Raw genomic sequence first — 25649 nt, 5'->3', positions numbered from 1 at the left:
GCCAGCCTGGGTGAGGGGCTGAGGGCTGTTTTTAGGCTGGTGGGTGATGGAAGCTCCCAACCGCTCCTTTTTTTCTTTTATTTTTTTAATTCTGGGCCAGCTTTAGCTCTGAGGCTCCAGCTCTTAGGTCTCCGCTGCTGAAAGTAGGTAATCGAAACAGTGTATAACTCCAGCTCTGACTCCAGCTCTGAGATCCCAGCTTGCTGAAAGCATCTATATTTGTTACAATGTTTCTTAAACTGCAGGCTCATGCTGGGAGCCGGTCCATCCTTGCTGTTTCAAGGGACCTGGCATATTTGGCATACGGTTCTTAATATGTTTGCTCACCTTCTTGGCGCTGAGTTTTAACCAAAGTCACCTCTCCGAGAAAGGTTGAATCCCCAGGTAGGGATTTTCCCCTGAAGTTAGGGAGGGAATAAAACCCCTCAACTAAGTGCCAGGCGGGTAATTAATCCCTTTAACTACGAACAATCATGCTTAAACTACATAATCTTTTCTCCCTGGAATGGAGATAAGAAACGCCCTAACCTTTGTAATAGAGATTGATAGGATTAAATCAACTGGTATAAATACAGTTGTAACAAGACAGAAAGACTCAGAACTTAGAACAGAATCAAGAAGACAGAACCTACACGGAGCCTAGAGACAGAAGAACTTCACTGGAGAGAGCATGCTGGAGGATCCTGGACAGGGACTGGCCTCGGAGCCTAGAGACAGAGCCTAGCGGGAGAACATGGCAAGGGATCCTGGACTGAACCTGACTACAGAGATTGGCAGGAGAACCTGACTGGAACCTGGACACTGAACCTGACTGGAGAGCCTGGACAGAACCTGGCTGGAGAACCTAGCGAGGGAACATGGCTACAGAACCTCGCTGGAGATCCGAAGCAGAACCTCTCTGGAGATCCGGGCTAGAGTTCCTGGCTAGGCTGCTGATCAACTGAACGCTGTCTCCGTGTCATTCCTTCTTCGCTGACTCCGTCTACGCCCTTGGGGACCCCTGGACCCGCTGGGGTTGGACCCCGGCAGGCTCAGAGGCCGGCAAGGCAGGCAGGGAACGTTGGAGTCCTCTGTCACTGAAGCAACCAAGCCTCATGTTAGTTTCAAGCTGCCTGGCTGCCGGCCGCCATCTTGGCTGACAGTTAATTTGCATATCTCCCTGATTAGCCAATGGGAAGGGTAGTGGTCGTACGCCAATTACCATGTTTCTCTTTTATTAGATTAGACTAGAGGCCTGTTGCATGAAGAGATTCGTGCAATAGGCCTTCCCTTCCCTTGGCTGCTGGCACCAGTTTTCCTCCTGCACCCGGGACCCTGGCTTTCACTCTGGCTGGGCTCTGGCCAGAGCCACCCCGGAGCCATCAGGCTTCGCTGTTCGGCTGGCCCCGGGACTGTGAGGCCTCGCTGCTCCGCCTGGCACCAGGGCCCTGTGGCCTCACTGCTCCACCGATCCGGGGCCATGTGGCCTCGCTGCTCCACCGATCCGGGGCAGTGAGGCCTTGCTGCTCTGCCGATCCCAGGGCCGTGTGGCCTTGCTGCTCTGCCTGACACCGGGGCCGTGTGGCCTTGCTGCTCCACCGATCCGGGGCCATGTGGCCTCGCTGCTCCACCGATCCTGGGCTGTGAGGCCTCGCTGCTCTGCCAATCCTGGGCTGTGAGGCCTCACTGCTCCGCCGATCCGGGGTCATGTGGCCTCGCTGCTCCGCCAATCCTGGGCTGTGAGGCCTCGCTGCTCTGCCAATCCTGGGCTGTGAGGCCTCGCTGCTCTGCCAATCCTGGGCCGTGTGGCCTCGCTGCTCTGCCAATCCTGGGCCGTGTGGCCTCGCTGCTCTGCCAATCCTGGGCTGTGAGGCCTCGCTGCTTCACCGATCCGGGGCCGTGAGGCCTCGCTGCTCTGCCAATCCTGGGCCGTGTGGCCTCGCTGCTCTGCCAATCCCAGGCTGTGAGGCCTTGCTGCTCTGCCAATCCTGGGCTATGAGGCCTTGCTGCTTCACTGATCTGGGGCCGTGAGGCCTTGCTGCTTTATTGATCCCGGTGCCATGTGGCCTCGCTGCTCCACTGATCCTGGGGCTGTGAAGCCTCATTGCTATGCCCATCCCGGGCTGTGAGGCCTCGCTGCTCCGCCAACCCCAGGGCTGTGAGGCCTCACTGCTCTGCCTGGTGCCAGGGTGTGAGGCCTCGCTGCTCCAGCCCCAGGCCATCAGACTTCGCTCCATCGCTTGGAACCTAGTATGTAAATTAACTGCCATCTTTGTTGGCGGTTAATTTGCATATCGTGCTGATTAGCCAATGGGAGGCATAGTGAAGGTATGGTCAATTACCATGTTTGTCTATTATTAGGTAAGATAGATGTATTATTTTAAAGAAGCTATGGCAGGCTAACTTTGGAGAAAAGATGTGAATGTGCCAGCCTCTGGAAGTATGTTCCAGAATTCTTCAACGTTGCTAACATAGGATGATATGTTTTATAGTTGTGTAAGCAATATGATTAGAAAAGCTCTAGAACCTTTTTCTCAGAAAAATCATTGCCTTACAGTAAATATTAAGAATGACTACTATGTGCCAGGCAGTTTTTGAGGCACCAGGGTTTTTTTTCCCCCAACATGAATGCAAACAGAAATTCTTATTCGCATGGAGCTAATATTATTTGGGGGAAAGATATAAAATAAAAATCTATATATTATATGAAATGTTGAAAAGTGATTGGAGAAAAATATAACAGAGATGAAGAATAGAGAGTGGAAAGTGCAAGGAGACAGTGTCAATGAAACAGTGACATTTGAGCAGTTACACTGTGGGTGAAAGAGCCAGCCATGAGGCTAGGAAGAACAATATTCCAGTATCTACTGCAGTCCCTGTCACAGAAAATTAGTCATTATTAATAAACATTAAATGAAAGTTGTTCGGTCAATGTCACATTCATCAAATATTAGTGTGGAGCCTAGAGAACATGTACTCTAACACTTTTTTTATACAATGAGGAAGCAGGTAGAGTGGTTTCACCAACTCTGTATAATATGTTGGTTTTATAAACAAAAAATAATTTATACTTTCTTTCCTCTATATATAAAAAAAAGGGCACATGATTTTGATGAATGCATTAAAGGCAGCTGAGGAAGTTTTGCCTAAAATAGAGAGCAAACTGTACCAACACATATGTTAATATTTATGGTCACCCCAATGATAAGGCACCTACTCCTTATGGAGGTAGAAGAATAATTTTGCAAAAATGGTCTGATGCCACTATAAACATCCCTAAATATTTGTAATAGTAAAATAAACTTTCTAAATAATTAGACAATTAAAATTATTGGGTAACTTTACATTTTTACCTAGATTGTTGGGCTTTATGACTGTGATTTAATGAGCACTCTTCAAAATAACAAAACAGACTAGGAATCCATGTAAGAGTAGCCAGTACCTGCCTACTGGTATTATTGAAAGAGAATAGACCAGATAATTACATAGCCATGTATCAAATCCCAGAACTACTACTTATGACCATGATATTGGAAAAATATTTCATTTCCTGAAACTTGAGTTTCCTCATCATTAAAATAAGGATATTAATACCCATCATATAATGAGATATGTAATAGAATAATGAGATACTCAATTAATATTAGTTTCATTTCACAGGTTGATAAATATACAAATAACCTTCTGTGGTTCTATCTATATCCAAGAATCAGACTAAGTCAAGTTTTATTTAGAGAATACTATAAATTTACTAGTATATATTAGAAGTATACTATAAATGATTTAACCAAAAATTCTGATTTTTATCCAGGCATACAGTCTCACTTGAGTGTGTATGGGCACCATGTTAACCAGTACCAATAAAAAAGACAATCTAGTTGATTTGGTTGGAATTCAATAAAGTAAACTTGCACTGGTAATCCATGTGGTCTATGAAATAATTTGTCCTAATTTAGGTAACAAAGATTTAGCATACATTCTTGATTAGAATATTTCAAGAAATCCACAGTTTAATCTTCAATTTAAATCACTATCTCAACTTCATCAGGAATATCTAAATAATGTAGGTAGAGTCTATGGGAAGTAAACAGGGAGTTTCCAGCCAGGAAGGCGAATGGACAGAGGAAAGAGGTGTATGAAGCTGAGGAGGAGCCTGCGATGGAATCATGAAATGGCCAGCAGGTATGGGGGACTGCACTGAGCATGGTGGAATTTCAGCACTGCGGTGGTGTGCTTGGGGAAGAGGGATGAATGTGCAGAGTTATACAGGACAGGCCTGGAAGACCCTGCGTGAAAACAGGTGAATGGAACATAAAGGATTCTTATTCTGGACACCCAGGATTCATTTTAAAATCAGGAGTATAAACAATTGCAGGGGCCAGCTTGTAACAAAACTACAGAAGCAACTTGCATTCCTAATTTTCCCCAATATCAGTAAATACTAACAAGGAATGGCTTCGGTGAGGTCATATAGTAAATATGATTTGGTTTCTTGTTGATTTTTTCATTTACATATTATCATGAATGCTATTCATATCATTTAAAAGCACCAGTTTTCAAAAGCACCTTTCTTCCCCCATAAGAGACTTTTTCAAATTATAACCTAATAAATTCTCAGGAATAAAATTAAAATACAGTTGACCCTTGAACAACACAGTGTTTAAACTGTGCAGGTCCACTCATACATGGATTGTTTTTAATAAATACAGGGTGGAGCAAAAGTATGTTTACAGTTATTCATATGGAAAATAATACAATAATTAATAAATAATAATACAAGAATAAACTGTTTTGCATACAACTGTAAACCTATAGTGTATATATACATATCATAAATGTATTTTCTCTTCCTTATGATTTTAATAACATTTTCTTTTCTCTAGCTTACTTTATTCTAAGAACATAGTACACTGTACATAGAACATACAAAATATGTATTGATTAACATACTTTTACATTATCAGTAAGGCTTCCAGTCTCAATAGTAGGCTATGAGTAGTTAAACGTTTGGGAGTCAAAAGTTACATGTGGATTTTTGACTACATGGGGGGTTGGTGGCCCTCATCCCCACATCTTTCAGGGTCAACTGTAATACAAAAGTTATAATGAAGAGAATTTTTTAAATCACCCAAATTTTCCCAATCCCATGGTCTCTGTGATCATCTTTTTAAAGACTTTTCTAGCAAATATGATTATCTTTTTAGACTTTTTTTCAAAGCAAATATGTGGATACACACATTGTGGGATTGCCCTATATAAATGTGGTGTTTCATAATCTTCCTTTAAAATATCTACTTATATAAAAACCCTGGATGTAACATCACGGCCAGAACTGCGACCAAGTGGAAGGAAGTCAGTCCTGCAGGGGTTGTCTTGGCAATGGCTGCTCCCTCCCCCGAGCTGTTTCCTGGAGCTGTTTCTAGTGAGGGAAGAGTTTGAGGCAGGAACCTGTCCTCAGAGCGTGGACCCACTGAATCCTGGGTCACTTTGCCAAGGGCTGCACCCTCCGCGAGCTGTTTCCCATGTGGCCTGAGGGAAGAACCCACCCTCAGAGCACCAGGAGCACCCAGCAGCAGGCAATCCTGGGTTACTGAGGTGGAGGCCACGGTGTGGTACAACTCTGGGTCTGGCCTAAAGGGGGCATGGCCGACCTTCAAACCAGACCCTGACAGTAGAAAGGAGGGAGCCCCATTCCTCACAGAATCTGCTGTTGGATAGTTTGCTGTCAGTGGCCTGCCAGCCAGGAACCCCATTCTCCTGCACCCTGGACCCTGACAGGAGGGAGGAGGGAGCCCCATTCCTCACGGAATCGACAGGTGGCCAGTTTGCAGTCAGGGGCCAGCCAGCTAGGAGTCCTATTCACCTGCACACTGGCCCCTGACAGCAAGGAAGAGAGAATATGTTTCCTGGAGGCGAGGTTTCAGGCAGAAACCCACCCTCAGGGCGAGATTTCAGGCAGGAACCCACCCTCGGAGCGGAGCGTGGAAGTGAAATGATTTGTAATGCATCTATTATTGAAGCTACCTTTGGAAATACTATATCTATAGATCAGCGATTCTCAACCTTGGCTGCACATTAGAATCACCTGGGAATCTTTTTAAAATACTGATTCCTGGGCCTCATCCTCCAGAAATTCTGTTTCTTTGTTACTAATGTTGTGGCCCCACCCCATAACAAAGAAACAATTTGAGGAGGATGAGGCCCAGGAATCAGGATTTTAATGTGCAGCTAAGGTTGAGAACAATTGTTATAGATAATATTAAAAATATATCTAAACATGCAATTCTTTGTCCAAAAAATGAGCATGTTAAAATATTAAATGAAAATTTGGATATACTCGATGGAGATTTTCACACATATTTGAGTGATGATTCCATTGATTCCACAGATGATGCTGAAAAGGAAAATTTTCCCATCGAATTTCTTACTAGTATTACTCCTTCGGGAATGCCGTGTCATAAATTAAAATTGAAAGTGGGTGCAATAATCATGCTATTGAGAAATCTCAATAGTAAATGGGGTCTTTGTAATGGTACCAGATTTATTATAAAAAGATAACGACCTAACATTATCGAAACTGAAGTATTAACAGGATCTGCAGAGGGAGAGGTTGTTTTGATTTCAAGAATTAATTTGTCATCAGACACTGGCCTCCCATTTAAATTGATTCGACAACGGTTTCTCGTGATGCCAGCATTTGTGATGACTATTTATAAATTACAAGGACAAACTCTAGACAAAGAAGGAATATTCCTACCTGAACTCGTTTTCGCACATGGTTAGTTATATGTTGCTTTCTCTCAAGTTTGAAGAGCATGTGACATTACAGTTAAAGTTCTAAATACTTCATCACAAGGGAAATTAGTCAAGCACTCTGAAAGTGTTTTCACTCTTAATGTGGTGTACAGGGAGATATTAGAATAAGTTTAATCACTTTATCAGTCATTGTTTGCATCACTGTTGTTTTTATATCATGTTTTGTTTTCATATCATGTTTTTATTGTTTTCATATCATGTTTTTGTCATTTTTATATCATGCCTCTTGTTGTTATATCCTTTTGTTACTGTTTATTAATAAATTTATATATTATTTTCATATACATTTTACCAATTTCCTTTCATTTCTCACACTTCTACTATAGAGAAAGGGCAAATAGCAATATTAAAATATCTCCGCTAATTAATTCCCTTTTTAAAAAAATATATATTCTATTGCTTTTTACAGAGAGCAAGGGAGAGGGAGAGGGAGTTAGAAACACTGATGAGAGAGAAACATCGATCAGCTGCCTCCTGCACACTCCCCACTGGGGATGTGCCCGCAACCAAGGTACATGCCCCTGACTGGAATCAAACCCGGGACCCTTGAGTCCGCAGGCCAATGCTCTATCCGATGAGCCAAACCGGTTAGGGCAATTAATTCCCTTTTAATGTGCATGAATTTCGTTCATTGGGCTACTAGTATATATATATATATATTTTTTTTTTTTGAGAGAGAGAGAGAGAGAGAGAGAGAGAGAGATGTGACAGAGAAACATCGATCGGTTGCCTCCCACATGTTCCCTAACTGGGGATAAAACCTGCCACTTTTTAGTATACCAGAAAACGCTTCAACCAACTGAACCACACTAGCCTGGGCCATAATCTGCCTTTTTAATTCAATACATATAATGAATTTTCCTCTGTATCAATGAATGCAATAAATGTGGATTTATATTAATAATTTTTACATGGCTAGATGGCACTGTATTAATGCATCATAATACATTTAATAGGTCTTTCATTGATAAAAATTAGTTTTTTTCTAGTCTTATATAATAATGGAATAAAAAGAACAATTCCATATCTTGGCCACGTAAATAATTATTGCGATGAACATAAGGGTACATTTATCTTTATGAATAGGAGTTTTCGAATTTTTCAGATAGATATCGAGATATCCAAAAAAAATCTAAATTTTTTAAGAAACTTCCATCTATAATGCAAAATACAAATAAAGTACATATATTATAGATTTCAGAGAGGAAGGGGAAGAGAGAACAAGATAGAAACATCAGTGATGAGAGAAAATCATTGATCGACTGTCTCCTGCACACCCTCTACTAGGAGTCGAGCCCACAACCCAGGCATGTGCCCTTGACCAGAATCGAACCCAGGACCCTTCAGTTCACAGGCCGACATTCTATCCACTAAGCCAAACCAGCCAGGGCAAGATGATGTATTTTAGACTTGTACACTTGAAACATATAAAATTTTATTAACCAATGTCATCACAGTAACTGAATTAAAAATTTAAAAATAACATTGCAAAGGCCAACCTTGCATTTTTTGCAATGCACTAATTATCTTGTTAAGACAAATATTTAGAAACTAGAGGCCCGGTGCACAAAATTCGTGCACAGGGGTGTGTGTGTCCCTCAGCCCAGCCTGCATCCTCTCCAATCTGGGACCCCTCAAGGGATGTCCGACTGCCTATTTAGGCCCAATCCCACCGGACTGCTGGCTCCTAACCCCTCGCCGGTCTGCCTTCCTAATTGCCCTTAATCACTCCCCTGCAAGCCTGATCAACTCCTAACTGCTCCCCTGCCAGCCCGATTGCCCCTAACTGCTTTCTTCTTCCATCCTGGTCACCCCTAACTGCCCTCCCCTGCTGGCCTGGTCACCCCTAATTGTCCTCCCCTGCAGGCCTGGTTGCCCCCAACTGCCCTCCCCTGTAGGCCTGGTCACCCCTAACTTCCCTCCCCTGCAGGCCTGGGTCCCCCCCAACTGTCTCCCCTGCAGGCCTGGTCACTCCTAACTTCCCTCCCCTGCTGGCCTGATCGCCCACAACTGCCCTCCCCTGTCGGCCATCTTGTGGTGGCCATCTTGTGAGTTGGAGTGATGGTCAATTTGCATATTGCTCTTTTATTAGATAGGATGAAATTGCTTGTTAGGATTTTATGTATTTTAAATTTTAATACATATAAATAGACTGTGCTCCATAAAAATTATGTCCATTTGATTTCTATAAACAGATCATGAGAATACCAGTTGCCAGCATCAGCTACTATCTTAATTTTTCCAGTCTATCAAGTGTAAAACACTTTAATTTATTGTCTTAATTTGTTTCTTCCTTCTCATTATGGGAATTTCAAACATAATTAAGAGGTTTTTTTAAATAGTAAAATAACAAGTAGATATAACCTTCAAAATTTAACATATTTGTGTCATTTATCAATGTGTGTGTTTATTGTTTTATAAATAATTTGCAAGTAGGTATAGATGTCATAGGAATTCACAACTAACATTTTTAAATTTTCATCTTTTAAATGTAAGTCATTTTACCATTATTACCTTTGAGAAAGTCAAAAGTAATTCCCTAATATAATCCAATATCCAATTCACATTCATATATTCCCAATTGTTTTCAAAAACTCCTTTAGCGCTCTTTAAAAAAACAAACAAGACCTGGATTCAAAAAAAAAGGGGGACCTGCATAATATTTCTGATGTGCCTTTTTAGTCTAATTTAATATAGGACATTTTTATGACATTGACTTTTTAAAGAGTTCAAGACTATTGTCTTGTAGAAAGTCCCACTATTTGAGCTTGCCTGATTGCTTCCTCAGGTGTCATTTAACTTTTTCCTCTATTGTTAGTAATTTTATAGACAGGAAGTTAGACTTAAAGTCTGAGCTTGATTCAAATTACAGATTTTTGCAAAATATGTCATAGTGATGCTTGGTATGTTGCAATTCCACACACTGCAACACATCAAGAGGCTTGTAATGTCCATTTGTCCAGTTCTTACATGCCAAGCTTTGTCATTTACCAATTACACTGGTGACCAACAGATCTCTCCATTGTAAAGACATATTTTTCCATTTTCATTGAATACCAATCTGTGGGGTCACACTTGGTCACTCTGAGAAGGTCCTATTCCAACAACCTTTTCCCTTCCTTATAATTTTAGCATCCATTAATTATCCTTGCCTAAAAGAATTATTTTATTGGGAGTTCCACTGATTTTTCTGATTGTATCTATTTATTAGCTTGCATTCCTCAATAAAGAACAGCTTCCTCTCATTAAATGGGGCTTAGTTATCCTCCAGAAAGGCAGAATAATGTTTAATCCTTTCCTTGAATTACCAATTTTTTTAGTAAAGAGTTATTATAATAATCATCTTCATTGGAAGCAAAAGAGATTTTCTTCTCTTTCTTTTTTGTTCTTCCTCAACATTTGAAATGTTTTGTAACTAAATCTATCAGTCATTTCCTTTATGACTTCAAACTTTAGCTTATGCTTAGAAAAGCCATCCATACCCCAAGATAATAAAACTGCAATATTTCTTCTGGCCTCTTATAACTTACTTTGTTAATATGTAAATATTTTAGTTACCTGAATTTTCTATAAGAAGAAAGTAGGGATACAGCTTTTTAGCCTCTTCATAGACATACTGTGACCCTAAATTTTTATAGAGAGTTATATAGGTAGAGATAGAAATTGATATTTAGTGTATCTGTTATATTATTCCACTGATCTGTCAGTACCTGCACCATTATTTTTTAATATATTTTTATTATTGATAGTATTACAGATATTTCCATTTCCTGCCCTTATCCGTCCACCTCCCAGTCCCTACCCACCCCTCCAGGTCTTCACTACCCTATTTCCCTTGTCCATAGATTTTGCATATCAGTATATAAGTTCTTTGTTTTATCTCCTCTCATCCACCCAACCATTATTTGTTTATAATAGCACATTTATGAGCTCTAATAACTGACAATAACCCAGAAAACAAACACCCTTTAATTATATAAAAGAATTTGTTGTTTCCTGATTAAGAGGCACTTATATAATTTGACTATGATTATGCACTTTTCAAAAATGTTTATAATTGGATTCAGAAAAAAAATTCTGCCACCACAGACATGCAAATTATTTTTTAAAAGAATCAAATGAAAATGGTAGGTGTGAAAACTATGGCATAAGAAATGAAGAATTTATTAGATGTTTTTTTAACAGTAAACTGGACACATCAGAGGAAAAAAAGAAAAGGTATCCAAACTGAAAAACAAAGAAAAAAATGACTAAAAATAACCCCTAGTGGAGTCCAATATCTGTGGAATACTATAAATAAAACAATATATGTTTGGAGTTCCAGGAGGAAGAGGGAAGAGATAATAATACCAAAGGATATTTGTAAAGACAGTGACTGAGTGCTTCCCAAAATTGATGGTAGACATTAATCCATAGGTCTAAGAAGCTCAATGAACCCTAAATGGGATAAATACAAAGAAAACTACACCTAAGCATATCTTAATCAAATTGCTAAAAGATAAAGAACAAATCTTAAAAGTAGCTAAAAGAAAGACACATTTTGTATAGAGAAATATAATACAAATGAAAGCTAACTTCTCATAAGAAACATTAAGGCAAGAAGGTAAAAGAATGGTATTTTTAAAGTGCTAGAATAAAAAGAACTATTAATCTAGATTTCTATACCCAGTGAAAATATCCTTTAAAACGTTGGTAAAGCCCCTTCCCTGTGCCTCCTGAACAATTTAGCCCTTAAATTCATGTTGTGGGGCAGAAATATGTAGGCATCTATGGTGAAGGCAAGATGGGTTTAGTGGCCTAGTATGGGGTGTGAGAGCCCATAGGTAATCTCTATGTGCACGGGAAACCAGAGATGGGATATCCAATTCTAAATAAAATAATTAGAGCATTCTTTGGGGGCACAACTCAATGGGGAAAGACAAACTGTAGCAGCAAGAGGAGGATATCCCCATTGAGAACTAGGTTTGTGTGGTGACAGAGCCTAAGCAGGGTGAGAAGGTGCCAAGACATAGAATAGCCTGACATGGGAAGTCAGAGGCAGAACAGGTCAAGAAGTGCAGGCATATGAGTGAAAGGTGGCCCAGCAGAGGTACTAGAGCTAAAATAGGAGTGTCCAGGTGCCTGGTCAGTCCAGTAAGGTAAACCAGAGTCAAAGCTGGTAAGAATGTCTACAATGAGGGCCAGATAAGGATAAAGATGGAAGATTGATTACATACATGGAAACTGGGCAGATAAGTAAAGATGGAAATCAGTTTCTCACTGTCAATGAAGATAATACAGAGGGAAAACTAGATATAAACAAACCTACAACTATGGTGAAAGATTTTAATAGCCCTTTCTTGAGTTGGTAGGAAAAAAAATAGCGGGGGGGAAAAAAGCATGTAAAGATATAGAAGACTGAACAACACACCTAAATAACTGGCCTAACATTTTTAAAACACTATACACAACAACTGCAGAGTATACATTTGTTCCCACAGTGCAAATGGGATATTTAGAAGACAGACCACATGTCTGGGCCAAAGAGCTGAATATGAAAGAAATAAAATCACAGATAACATAATCTAGAAATCAATAATAATGTAGTATCTAAAAAATGCCCAAATTTTTAGAAATTTAGCAATACTTGGAAATAAGCCCTGGGTCAAAGAGAACTCTCAAAAATAAAGTAGGAAACATTTTTAATTGAATTAAAATGAAAACACAATTTATAATTGTGTGATGGAGCTAAAACAGTGTTTAGAGGAAAATGCATAGCTCTAAATGTTTATACTAGACAAGACTAGATCTATAATATCAACAATAACAACACTGAGGTTAGGCTAGAAAAAGCAGCAAAAATTGAACCCCAAATAAGTACAGTATATAAAATAAAAACAAGATGAATAACACTGATAAGCCACTTGGGCAAGTGTTAAGAAACTTTTTATGTAAAGGGCCAGATAATGAATATTTTTTACTTGTAGGCAATATAGGATCTCTGTTGCATATTCTTTGTTTTAAAAATTGTTTAAATGTTTTTATTTATTTCAAAGAGAAGGAAAGGGAGAGGGGGAGGGAGAGAAAGATAAATATCAACAATGGAAGAGAATCAGCGATCATCTGTTTCCTGCACTCCCCTTACTGGGGATCTAGCCTGAAACCCTGATTAGGAATCAATCTGTGACCTCCTGGTACATGGGTTGAAGCTCAGCCACTAAGCCACACCAGCCGGGCCCTTTGTTTTGTTTTTGTTTTCTAAAACTAGAGGGAAAAATTATTCTATAGAACATAAATCTAACACTGGATTTGTAACAGAATATGCAAAGAACTTCTTCAAATCACAAAAAAAGCCAAAACCACCCACAAACAATCCAATTTAAAATGGACAAAACACTTGAATACACTACAAAATACCAGTAATACACATGGGCAATGAGCACATGGAAAGTTACTCAACATAATTTGTTATAACAAAAATGCAAATGAAATCTACAATGACATACCGTTTTTTTTTTATTAGAAGGCCTAATTTTTTTAAACTAACAACACTAAATATTGGCACTGATGGGAATGTAAAACTGTACAACCACTTTTGTACACTATTTGGAAGTTAAACTTCTACCCTAGGACTCAGAAATTACACTCCCAACATACCAAAACTAATCTATAGTGATGGGTGGTGATTGATTGGATAATAGCATAGAAAACTTTTTTAGGGAAAGAAAATATTTTATATCTTCTTTTGGATGCTGATTTTATGAGTGAATACACTTGTTAAAATGTATCAAACTGAACAAGTAAGCTAAAATTTTGAACAAAAATGTCAGACAAAAACCAACACAATTCTATACATTTCCATTTGTTTCCAAAGAGAAACAAAATTAAACTATACTTTATAGTGATGCATTCTCAAGTATAAAATTATTAAAAGAAGGCAAGTGAGTAATTAATATAAAAGGCAAGAGGGGGGCTCTGTCTAGAATGAGAAGAGATGGTACTAGGTGGGCTGTGAAAGGAGGGGCTGCCGGGGAGATTTTTGAATAATGAAAATATTCTACTTCTTGGCTTGGATGGTAGTTACATGACTCTTCCTTTTCCAATAATTTACTAACATGTTCATTTACATTTGTACTTCATGTATGTTATATTTCACAAATTAAAAGTTTTAAAATGTTTTTAATTTCATTGTGAACACATAATCTCTTCTCTAACAGGAAATAGTAGTGAACAGCCCATTTATTCAGCTATTGAACTAAGCCCATATCACAACTGGCTAGATGAGATATATAATGTGGAGAAATAAAATCCACATAATTCTCAAGTTGAAAGTCCCTAGATCTTGTTTTTAAAGGAGAAAAAAGAGATTCAGAAGATTAAATGATTCACATAATTATATTTCACTTGGCATTTTGGTATCTAAATTAAGTCCATATGTTTAAAAAGTATACAGATGAAAAACAAATCACAAAAAAATGAAAAGAAATAAAAATGTTCTTATTGATACAAACATGTAAAGCACATATTCTAATTTATGTCTTTCATAAAGCCTACAAAGACGGGTTCTGTGGGAAAAGAAATGTCTGGGCAGCCACAAGGAGATTAAGTCTCTTCTGCATACAAACAATCAGAGCTTTCCTTTTTTTCCCGTTTTAAAAAGAATAAATAAACCCAATGTAAATATTTTTAAAAATCACTGTGTAAATGCAACATAGTTATGTTTAAACCACAGAAGACAGGAAGGAAATTTAGAGTTATAGATTCCATGGTAACCTTTAATGCTATCCCTGTGTGTGTTTTAAAAAAAGAGTCTTTATTACATGATCACATAACACTAGATCATGTAATAATCAGTTCAGCAAATGTTTATTTTACAATGTGTGGAAGAAAAATATTTTATAGAATAAATTGTAGGAAATTAGTACATTATTTAGGCAAATTGTTATCTAAAATTACTTAGAATCCTAGATATTTATCAAATGTTAATAGACTTTATTATTGATTACCTTCTAAAAAATATGAAATTTACTATTTTATAGGCAAGTACTTACTAAAATTTGAAAACTGACCTTTAGATCTTAAGATTATTTTGAAGTAATGAAAAACTTAGGGCAGTAGAATGTTAGCATATTTTGAATCATGTATGCCAAGGCATCTATATATATAAAAGGCTAATACGCTAAGTGTCCTTCCGACCAGTCACTATGACACACACTGACCACCAGAGGGTAGTAGACACTCAACACAGGAGCTGCCATGATGTGCACTGTCCATATACAGAGAAATGGCACCGCAGACCTGGCACCCACAAAGCAACACTTGGCTTACCCGAAGTGGGACACAGGCCCCACCATCACCCCAGAGCAATAGCCCAGCAAATCACAGCCAACACTGCCAAGACCCCATGGCGCAAAATGCAGCCCACAGCCCAGCCCAGCCCGAAAACAGTGGTTGTGGGCACCGGGTAATGACGTCACATAGCAACACCCAGCTTCTGCTCCCTAGCGACAGACCATTTAACAACAAACAGCACCACAGACCTGGCACCCACAAAGCAACACTTGGCTTCCCCCAAGTGGGATACAGGCCCCGCCACCACCCCAGAGCAACACCCTGCCAAATCACAGCCAATGCTGCCAAGACCCCATGGTGCAAAATGCAGCCCATAGCCCAGCCCAGCCTGAAATGGTCGCTTTGGGTGCTAGGTAATGACATCACATAGCAACACCCAGCTTTCTCTCCCTAGTGACTAGTCTCTTGCAGTTTCTTCAGCCCAGGAACACGACTTGCTTTTTAGCCAGGTGCACACATTTCACAGTTTAACCAAATGTCTGTGAAATATTTTCACATGCCTCATCTCAGTTGATCCTCACAGAAGTCCTGGAGTAGGTAGATAGGAGACTCAGTAGAATCCTATTTTCTTTTCATTAGCTGGAAAGCAGAGATTTAGAAAGTTTAGAAACTTGACCCAACTGAAAAGAAGAAATGGTGGACCTTGAAAATGACTTCAGGTTTTCTTACCACACAGAATATAGTCAAACACTGCTACAAGTTAAATATTTTACCCTTTATTCTCCCTGCATGATCTACAATAATAATCTGCTTCATGTTGATATTTACTGCTGTGTTGCTGACAATTTCCTGAAAGAGAAGTTGGGGTGCTTCACTGGGCTGGAAAAAGTTTAGCTACAGCAGAAAGCAGGTCTAATTAAGGAAGTTTATTCTATGTCTATAAAAGGCTAAGCTGACTCATTCATGCAGATACATATAAAGCTCTCGCTGGTGCCAATTGCATGTGTGTTTCAATCTGTCATTGCCCATCATAAATTTGGTTGACACTTCTATTATAGAGAAAAGGCGAATAGCGATATTAAAATATTTCTTCTAATTAATTTCCTTTCAATGTGCACAAATTTGTGCACCGGGTCTCTAGTTATGTATAAAAAATACAGTAGGGACTGAAGTAAACCATGAAGATCCCTAAGTTCATAACAAATCCAAAAAGTCCTTATTATTGAAGCTGCTATAGGGTTCCTGACAACTCATATATTTTAAAATTGATTTTTTTCAAAAGGAGGAAGAAAGCATTTATCCTGTCTTTCCTTTATGAACTATAATTCTATCTAACTAAGTAATTAGCAATAAACTCTGAAACAAACATAATAAAAGTGTTAGAATATAAAAATAAAGAAAAAATCTTCAAGGCCTTCAGATGTAAAAATCAAATACTTTACAAAGACAAAAGAATCAGACTAGCATTAGACTTTTTAAAAAAAGTATGAAACAAGGCAACAATGAAGCAGAATATTTTCAAGTCAATGAAATAAAGTGATAACCAAGGATTTTATATCTAGCAAGGCTGTCCTCTGAGTGTTTATAGAAAAATAGCTTCACTGTGTATCCACATGAGCCTTTGCATAGCAAAGGAAACAACTGACAAAATGAAGAGGCAATCTGTGGAATGGGAGAAAATACCCACAAACCATATTTCTGACAAGAAGTTAATAATCACAATGTAGAAGGAATTCATATAACTCAATTAAAATAAACTAGACTAAAAAATGGGCAAGAATTCCAAGATGGCTGCAGAGCAGGGAGAAGTTATATTCACCTGCTCCCAGACCCAAACTGGATTTACACCTAACCTATAAAGCAATCAACATGAAAAAAAAACACACACAAAAAAAAACAAAAACTGAAGGCTAGCTGAACCGAAATATTTTCACCAAGGATTTACAGAGGTCACAGAGACTGATAAGAAGGGCAGAGAAGGGGAAAGGGCTGGCCCCTACTCCCATGTGCAGCAGCTGAGAAGCTGGAGGGGTATCTCAGCTGCAAAACTTCCTCCCCCCAGGAGTGTAGTGTCTCAACCCCAAACATGGATCCCCAACCCACAGCAACAGACACAAAGGCACAAGAGGAACCCGCACATCATCTAGTGGTGAAAATCAGAGGCGGATTCAGTCTGCCTGGGAGAGAAAAGAGTTTGCTAGAGACCCAGACACCAACCTTCCCAGGGTCTAGCATTTCTATTATTACAGCACTAACCTAGGGAGTGCATGGACTGATCCTCCAACTACTAGTGAAGCTACTCTGCCATGCCAGGTCCTGCAGAGAGGTCTCCTGGCTGCACCCAGCAAGAATCTTTGGGAGTTCTTTTTCTGGAGAAGCTCTTTGAGGAGACTCAGACAGTGATTGATCTGTGCAGCTTTGGAAAGGGGACCATTCTTCCCCACCTCAAGCACACAGGCAGCACCTCTTCCCCAGCTGTTGAATCACTAGGTCTGCCCTCCACTCTGTGGCCCCACCCTGCTGAGTTCAGTTGTGTAGGGGGATCAGAGTACCCCGCAGAGCTGGCACCTTTGCAATGCAGGTCTCCCAGGGAGGCTTTAGTCCAGGAATCAGATGTGTAGGTGCTGGGTTGTGTAGCCACATCTTGGGGAACAGGGGGAGGGGCGCGTGGGGAAGGGCACTCCTATCTCCCCTGCAAGCTCAGTCTGTACTCTCCCAGGAAGAGGAAGAAGTGCCTGCCCACTCCTACAGGCTTGTTGGCAGCACCCGCAATAGGAGACAGTTTGTTGTTTTTTTCTTCCATTCATTCATTTATTAATTCATTTGGCTTATATTTACTAAACACCTACTTTGTGCTGTGTACTTCTGGTACATGTATTACATATATAAAAGGATTGTCAGGAACAAAGAAGTGCCTTAAGGAATTGAAGGCAGAAGCTAGCCAAAGTCTGAGGCCTCTCCAGAGTGGCTGCAACTAGGAGGATGCCATTGGGCAGCCATACTAGGATTCCTTGCTGAAGTCCCTGCATTCCCTTGACTTGCTTCTTATAACTCTGGCTGGTTCCCCAGTTCTGGAGTTTTGGCTGCAGCTCTTGATTGCAACATGGTACATATGCCCAGTGCTTCTGTATGACCTTCCAGTATTGACCTCTGTAGGGAGTGTCACCTTTGTTGGTAAAATGGCCCCCAGTACCTAGCATTGGAAAAAAATAGTGCTCTATCTCCATGAGGGCCTCAGAGTGGGAATGAGTGGCACCCTCCTCCCCATTTTAGTGTCTGGCTAACCCAGACACCTGAGATTTTGTCTGTGCTTCCCAGAGCAGAGATGAGACAAGACTGCTATATTCAAAAGGACTTCATTTAAGATTAAAGAATGACAAAAGAGAGCAGCAGAATGACCACTCAGGAACTAAACCCTCTCTTTGCTCTCAGGTGGTAGCAGCTCTTGTCTGTCCACCAGAGAGTCTGTCAGGCCTTTCCTACTCCCTGCCTCTCCATAGCAGTTTCACATTTATCCTCTGTCCTCTAGAGTCCTCCTCAAGATTCCTAGGCCCCTCAAGTCCAGATGAGGCTCAGACTCTCCCAGGATATACATCATCTTTGAGAATAAGTGATTGAGAGCTTTTGCTCTGGAATTCCAGCTCCCGCTCTTGCTAGCTGAATATTACTTAGGCTGTTTTCTCATCTGTTTAATGGGATAAGAGTCACATTTACCTCCTCTGGAATTAGTGAGGATTAAATTAGAGCATGCATGCAAAGTGCTCAGTAGAATGCTTGACACTTGGTAAATGCATGTGATCATACATGATAGGTTAGACCTACCCTTCTAAGTGCCTACCCCATCTATGAGGACAATCCTTAGCTCTCCTGACCTCAGCATATCTATGACAGCTCTCTTCCCACAGATGAACTCCACAGAGGCCTGGGGTCTTTATTTACAATTTTAATTGATACTATTTTTTAAGCATCATATAAAATAATGGTGTGTCTTATGATATATACCATCTTAAATCTCATAACTATGACAGCCCTCCCCATAAGTCAGGCACTGTTCTAAGCAATTTAAGTTAATTCATTGAATATTAACAACCACCTTATTAGTTTTGTAGTTAATATCCTCCTTTTAAAGATAAGAAAACTGAAGCCCAGAGACATTAAATAACTCAAAGTCAAAGCACCAGGAAGTGGCAAAGCCAAGATTAGAAACCAAGCTGACAGACTGTGGAATCTGGGCTCTTAACTGTTTGATACATTGCCAGATAGAATCTTCCTGGAAGGTGATCTTTTCTTTTTTTTTTCTTTCTTGCCATTTAATCATTTTTTATTTTTCAATTACAGTTGACATACAATATTATATTAGTTTCAGGTGTATACCCCAGTGAGTAGGCATTATATAACTTACTAAATGATCATCCCAATAGGTTTTGTACCCACCTGACACCATACATAGTTATTACATACTAGAGGCCCAGTGCAAGAAATTCATGCACTGGAAGGGGGGGGGGTGTCCCTCAGCCTAGCCTGCACCCTCTCCAATCTGGGACCTCTCAAGGGATGTCCAACTGCCGGTTTAGGCCTGATCCCTATGGGGGCGGCCATCTTGTGACCACATGGAGGTGGCCATCTTGTGCAATGGCGTGATGGTCAGTTTGCATTTTACCTCTTTATTATATAAGATTATTGGCTATATTTCCTATGCTATACTTTACATCCCATAACTATTCTGTAACAACTAATTTGTACTTCATAATCCCTTCAACTTTTTCACCCATCCTTCCAAACCCTTTCCCACCTGGCAACTGTCAAAATATTTTCTGTCTCTATGAGTCTTTTTCTTTTCTACTTGTTCCTTTGTTTGTTTTTAGTCCTCACTCAAGGAGTGAGGATATTTTTTTCCCATTGATATTTAGCAAAAGTGGAAGGGAAGAAAGACAGAAAGGAGATAGAAAGAAACATTGATGTGAGAGAGACATATTGACTGGTTGCCTCCCATGTGTGCCTTGACCAGACTTGGGGAGGAGATCAAACCTGCAACCAACATACATGCCCTTTACTGGGAATCAAATCCCTAGACTCTCCAAGAGGCAGGCTGATACTCTAACCCAGGGGTCCTCAAACTATGGCCCGCGGGCCACATGCAAATACAAATATTGTATTTGTTCATGTTTTGTTTTTTTACTTCAAAATAAGATGTGCAGTGTGCATAGGAATTTGTTCATAGTTTTTTTTAAACTATAGTCCAGCCCTCCTATGGTCTGAGGGACAGTGAACTGGCCCCCTGTTTAAAAAGTTTGAGGACCCCCTGCTCTAACCACTGAGCAATGCTGGCCAGGGCTTTATTTTGTTTTTTAGATTCAATTGTTACGGGTATGTATTTATTGGCATTTTATTGTTCATATTTTGTTTTAAGTTAAGACACTTTATTTTATTATTATGTTTGTTAATCCTCATCTGAAGATATTTTTCCATTGATTTTTTTTCTTTTTTTTTTTTTTTTTAGAGAGAGAGTGGAAAGGAGGGGGAGAGACACAGAGAGAGAAACATCGATGTGAGACACATTGACTGGTTGCCTCCAGCACGTGCCCCTATCAGGGCCAGGCATCAAGCCTGCAACTGAGGCACGTAGGCTTACCCAGAATCGAAGCCGAGACCCTTCAGTCCACGGGCCAGCACTCTAATCACTGAGCCAAACCAGTCAGAGCTATTGTTCGTGTTTTTTATCTTTTATTTTCTTCTTCTTAACGAATACTCTTTAACATTTCCGGCAGTACTGGTTTGGTGGTGATGAAATCTGTTAGCATTTTCTTGTCTTGGAAGTTCTTTATCTGTCCTTCAACTTTAAATGATAGTTTTTCTGGGTAGAGTAATTTTGATTGTAGATTGTTGTTTTCCAACACTTTGAATATTTCTTGCCACTCCATTCTGGCCTGCAAAGTCTCTGTTGAGAAATCAGCTGGCAGTCTGATGGGAGCTCCCTTGTAGACAACTAACTGCTTTTCTCTTAATGCTTTTAAGATTCTCTCTTTGAGTTTATTCTTTTGCATTTTAATTGTGATGTGACTTGGTATGGGCCTTTGATTTCATCTTGTTTGGGACTCACTGCACTTCCTGGACTTGTATGTCTTTCTGTCATTATGTTTTCCAAATAGGTTTTTAATTTCTTGCTCTCTCTCTTCTCCTTCTAGCACCCCCATGATGCGAATGTTGGTATGCTTGAAGTTGTCCCAGTGATTCCTTACACTGTTCTCATTATTTTCAATCAATTTTTTCTTTTTGCTGTTCTGATTGGGTATTTTTTCTTCCTGATATTCCAAATTGCTAAATTAATCCTCAGCTTCATCTACTCTATAGTTGATTCCCTATAAATTATTCTTCATTTCAGTTAGTGTATCCTTCATTTCTGCCTGGTTCATTTTTATGGTTTCTATGGATTTTTCACTGTTGAACTTCTCACTAAGTTCCTGGAACATTCTTATAACCATTGTTTTGAACTTTGTATCTGGCAGTTTGCTTGCCTCCATTTCATTTAGTTCTTTTTTGGGGGAGATTTCTCCTGTTCTTTCATTTGGGACTTGTTTCTTTGTATCTGCATTTTGTCTGCTTCCCTAAGTCTGTTTCTATGTACTAGGTAGAGCTGCTATGTCTCCCAGATTTAGTATAGTGGCCTCGTGTAGTAGTTGTCCTATAAAGCCCGGTGACACAGCTTCCCCAGGCATGTGCCCTCACTGGGAATTGAACTGTGATCTCCTGGTTTATGATCAATGCTCAACCACTGAGCCACATTTTCTGGGCAAGAAAACTATAGGCCAATATCTCTGATGAATATAGATGCAAAAATTCTAAACAAAATGTTAGCAAATCAAATACAATAATACATCAAAAAATAATACATCATGATCAAGTGGGGTTCATTCTAGGGGCATAAGGATGGTTCAACATATGCAAATCAATCAAACTACAAAGCATTATAAAAAGAGATTGAAAAAGACACACACACACACACACACACACACACACACAAAAATAAATAACCCGGAAAAATATCCTGTGTTCGTGGATTGGAAGAATCAGCATAGTTAAAACAGCCATATTACCCAAAGCAATATACAGACTTAATGCAATCACCATCAAAATTCCAATGTCATTTTTTAAAGAAATAGAGCAAAAATCACCAGATTTTTATGCAACCACAAAGCAACCCTGAGGGGGGAAAAAAGAACTTAGCTGGAGGTATCACACTACCTGACTTCAAATTATACTACAGAGCCATGATGTTTTTATAATGCAAAACTAGGTCTCTGATGGGAAATTCCTCACTTCTTCCAAGACCCATTTGCTCCTCTCATCTCTGCTCTCTATGAAACAAATGTCGACTATGTATCTCATGACCATGACACTTACTTGGGGGAAAAGCTTGCAATCTGAAAAGGTACATGTTAGCTGTCAGTATATTACACACAGGCTAATAATTCACAACATTTTGCATATGTTTTCACATTTAAGATTTGGAGTTGTGGCCATTTCCTTGCTTGGGATAAAATGATTATTTTCTACTTTTGTTCTTTATTGTAGTCCCCATACATTACCCGGAAGTCAAGCCTCATAAAATTCCACAAAATAGTTTTGTGTATTCACCAAAAAATATATATTTACTGCCATCTCGTTTTCACTCCATTTTAAAGTTACTTGTCTGTAATCCCAACTCAATCAAAATGTCCTTGAGGCCTGTTGTTTATCACTGAGTCATTCTTTTTCTTTCATTACATTTTATTGCTTCAAATCTAAGTTCCTTAAAGAATATTAAAATTCAAAAAAAAATGTGCGTCATTTTCTCTGGCCTTTTCTTGAATGGAATCAATGGAAAAATCAATAAATATAACAGTTTACTTAATGTAACTGTTTAAAAGAGTTTCATCCAGTGGGTTTGGCTCAGCAGTTGAGCATCAACCCAGGAAACAAGAGTAGCAGGTTTGATTCCTGGTCAGGGCACATGCTTGGGTTGTAGGCTCCATCCCCATTAGGGGGCTTGCAGGAGGCAGCTGATCAATGATTCTCTTTCATCATTGATGTTTCTGTCTCTCTCTTCCTTTCCCTTTCTCTCTCTAAAATTAATAAAAACTTATTTTTTTGAAAAAAAGAATATAACTAGACAATCATATGACAAAGCGATTACAGATGTGAGTCATGGATTTAATTAATCACTTCAGTAGAAACACTGCCATCTTGGACTGAAGGGGACAGAGATGGGATGAAGTAAAGAATGGCTGGTTGACTTTTGGGAGTCTACAAGTCATGTCAATAGAGCTATTTACCAGTAAAAAATATGGTGCTATTTCTTCCACAGTCAGAATTCATGGGTCCAGAAATCAAGGTGTGGAAATGGGAGTGGCATTTACTTTTATCCCTAGTGACCTACTATCAAAATTTGTATTCCTGTCCTTATAATCTTATGCTTTGCTAATCTAGAGGTATTAGTTCCAAAGGGAAGAATGTTTTCACCAGGAAACGCAATAATGATGCCACTTAACTGGAAGTTAAGACTGCCACTTTGGCTTCTCATGCCTCTAAATCAACAGGCAAAGAAGAGAGTTACTATGCTGGCTGGGGTGATTGATCCTGATTACGAAGGGGAAATTGGACTGCTACTCCACAACAGGTATAAGGATGAATATATCTGGAATACAGGAGGTCCCTTAGAGTATCTCTTAGTATTACCATGCCCTGTGATTAAAGTCAAGAGGAAACCACAACAAACCCAATCCAGGCAGGACTAGTAAATGGCCCAGGCCTTCAAGAATGAAGTCACCCCAGCAGGTAAAGAACCACAACGAACTGAAGTTCTAGCTGAGGCTAAAGAGAATACAGAATAGGTAGTGAAAGAAGGTAGTTATAAATACCAGTGACAGCCATGTGACCAGTTATAGAAACGAGGACTGTAATTATTAGAGTATTCCTTCCTATTTTGTTATAGTTATGTATGTGTGTATCTTTGTTTTCTGTCCACTCTTATCCTCTTGTCATGTAACATGAGATGTATTGACTTTATATCATAGTTTTTAAGTATTGTTAACTTTACGTCACAATATTTAAGTTACAGGATATCAATAAGAGTAAGCATTGCCAAAGGACTTTGTTTACTCTTCTGGGGAAATCATTAGTGAAATTTAGTTGTATGCAAGATAATTAGGCAGAAGTATAACCTTATTATCGTATTTATATAGCAATTGAGTGTGATTTAAGATGTGTGTATGGGTGCTGAGTTGACAAAGGGTGGATTTAGGATGGCTCATTTTTATATGTCAACTTGACTGGGCTAAGTGATGCCCAGATATTTAGCCAAACATTATTCTTTATATTTCTGTATAGGTGTTTTTTGGGATCAGATTAACATTATATTGGTAGATGTTGAGTAAAACAGATTATCATACATAATCAGTGGGCCTCATCTAATCAGTTGAGGGATTTAATAAAACAAAGGCTAACCTTCCTGAGCAAGAAGAAATTCTGCCAGAAGACTGACTTTGAATTCAAACTGCAATTCTTTTCTAATTCTCCAGCCAGCTGCTGCTAGCCTACTCCATCAGAATTTGGACTTGCCAAGCCTCCACAATAACATGAGCGAATTACTTAAAGTAAATCAATCTCAATCTTTCAGTCTCCCCCCTCTCTTTTTCTCTCTCTACATACACACACACACACACACACACACACACACACACACACACACACACACTGTTGGTTCTGATTCTCTGGGGAACCCTAATACAACAACATTGACTCATAAGGGTTTCTCATCTTCTGGATATATAATCTTGCTATTGTTCTTAAATTGTACCATATTTAAGTCTTCCTAATTAGACATTTTCTCAAGGACCAAGATCATAGCTTAATATCCTTTGTTTTCCCCCTCATCTATTCAAAGCTCTCGTTAGGTGCTCAATTGAAGCAAGAAGGATATAATGGAAATGCTACCTACAACTACCTAGGATCTCAGGTAATTAGATAATTCTTCCCTGGTATACAAAGAAAATATCTGATGATTAAAGTTTCTGCATGGGAAATTAATTACTGGGTATTTGAACTCCCAATATGCCCAGCCTCAGGCCTCCAGCTCATCCAATGGAACAATTTGGCTCTGTAAGTCATGATTTTGTAACCTTGTGGTTATTTATATGTAAACTCTCTTTACTTTTTCATCATTCAATTTTAAGTGATGACACTATTCCATGATTACCCGAATGTTTCCCCTAATATTCTCAAACAAAAACTTTCAGGCTGTAGGGCCACTTACGCCATATTTTCAGGATCTACTGCACATGCACCAACTGCTTTTGTGACATTGACAAGAAGAGCGTGGTTTATTCCAACGAGGAGGTTCACAAGTGGCTGAATTCCACTGCATTTCCGGACAATAACTCGGTTCTCATATTCTTGACAACATTCTCCCAGGGCGCCCACCACATTCACAAGAACTTCTTCGGGCTGGTCAGTTAAAAGTCCCACTAAAGTTTCAATGGCTTTGTATTCCCGAAACCTAAATTCATCACAAGAAAAAGAGGTGGGAGGGAAAGAAAGGGGAGAAA

The 25649-nt window shown here is 39.4% G+C and overlaps 1 protein-coding gene across 1 annotated transcript in view; it reads right to left on the bottom strand.

The window, feature by feature from the left end:
* ODAD2 (outer dynein arm docking complex subunit 2) overlaps window positions 1–25649 on the bottom strand; it is a 219169-nt gene that overhangs the window by 108029 nt on the left and 85491 nt on the right. Inside the window, 1 exon segment of the mRNA XM_059680935.1 lies at window positions 25358–25600. Coding sequence (XP_059536918.1) covers window positions 25358–25600 — 243 coding nt within the window.

This window comes from Myotis daubentonii, chromosome 1 (assembly GCF_963259705.1).
Source record: "Myotis daubentonii chromosome 1, mMyoDau2.1, whole genome shotgun sequence".
In the NCBI taxonomy this organism is placed as follows: Eukaryota; Metazoa; Chordata; class Mammalia; order Chiroptera; family Vespertilionidae; genus Myotis; species Myotis daubentonii.
This window is presented reverse-complemented; position numbering and strand designations above follow the sequence as displayed.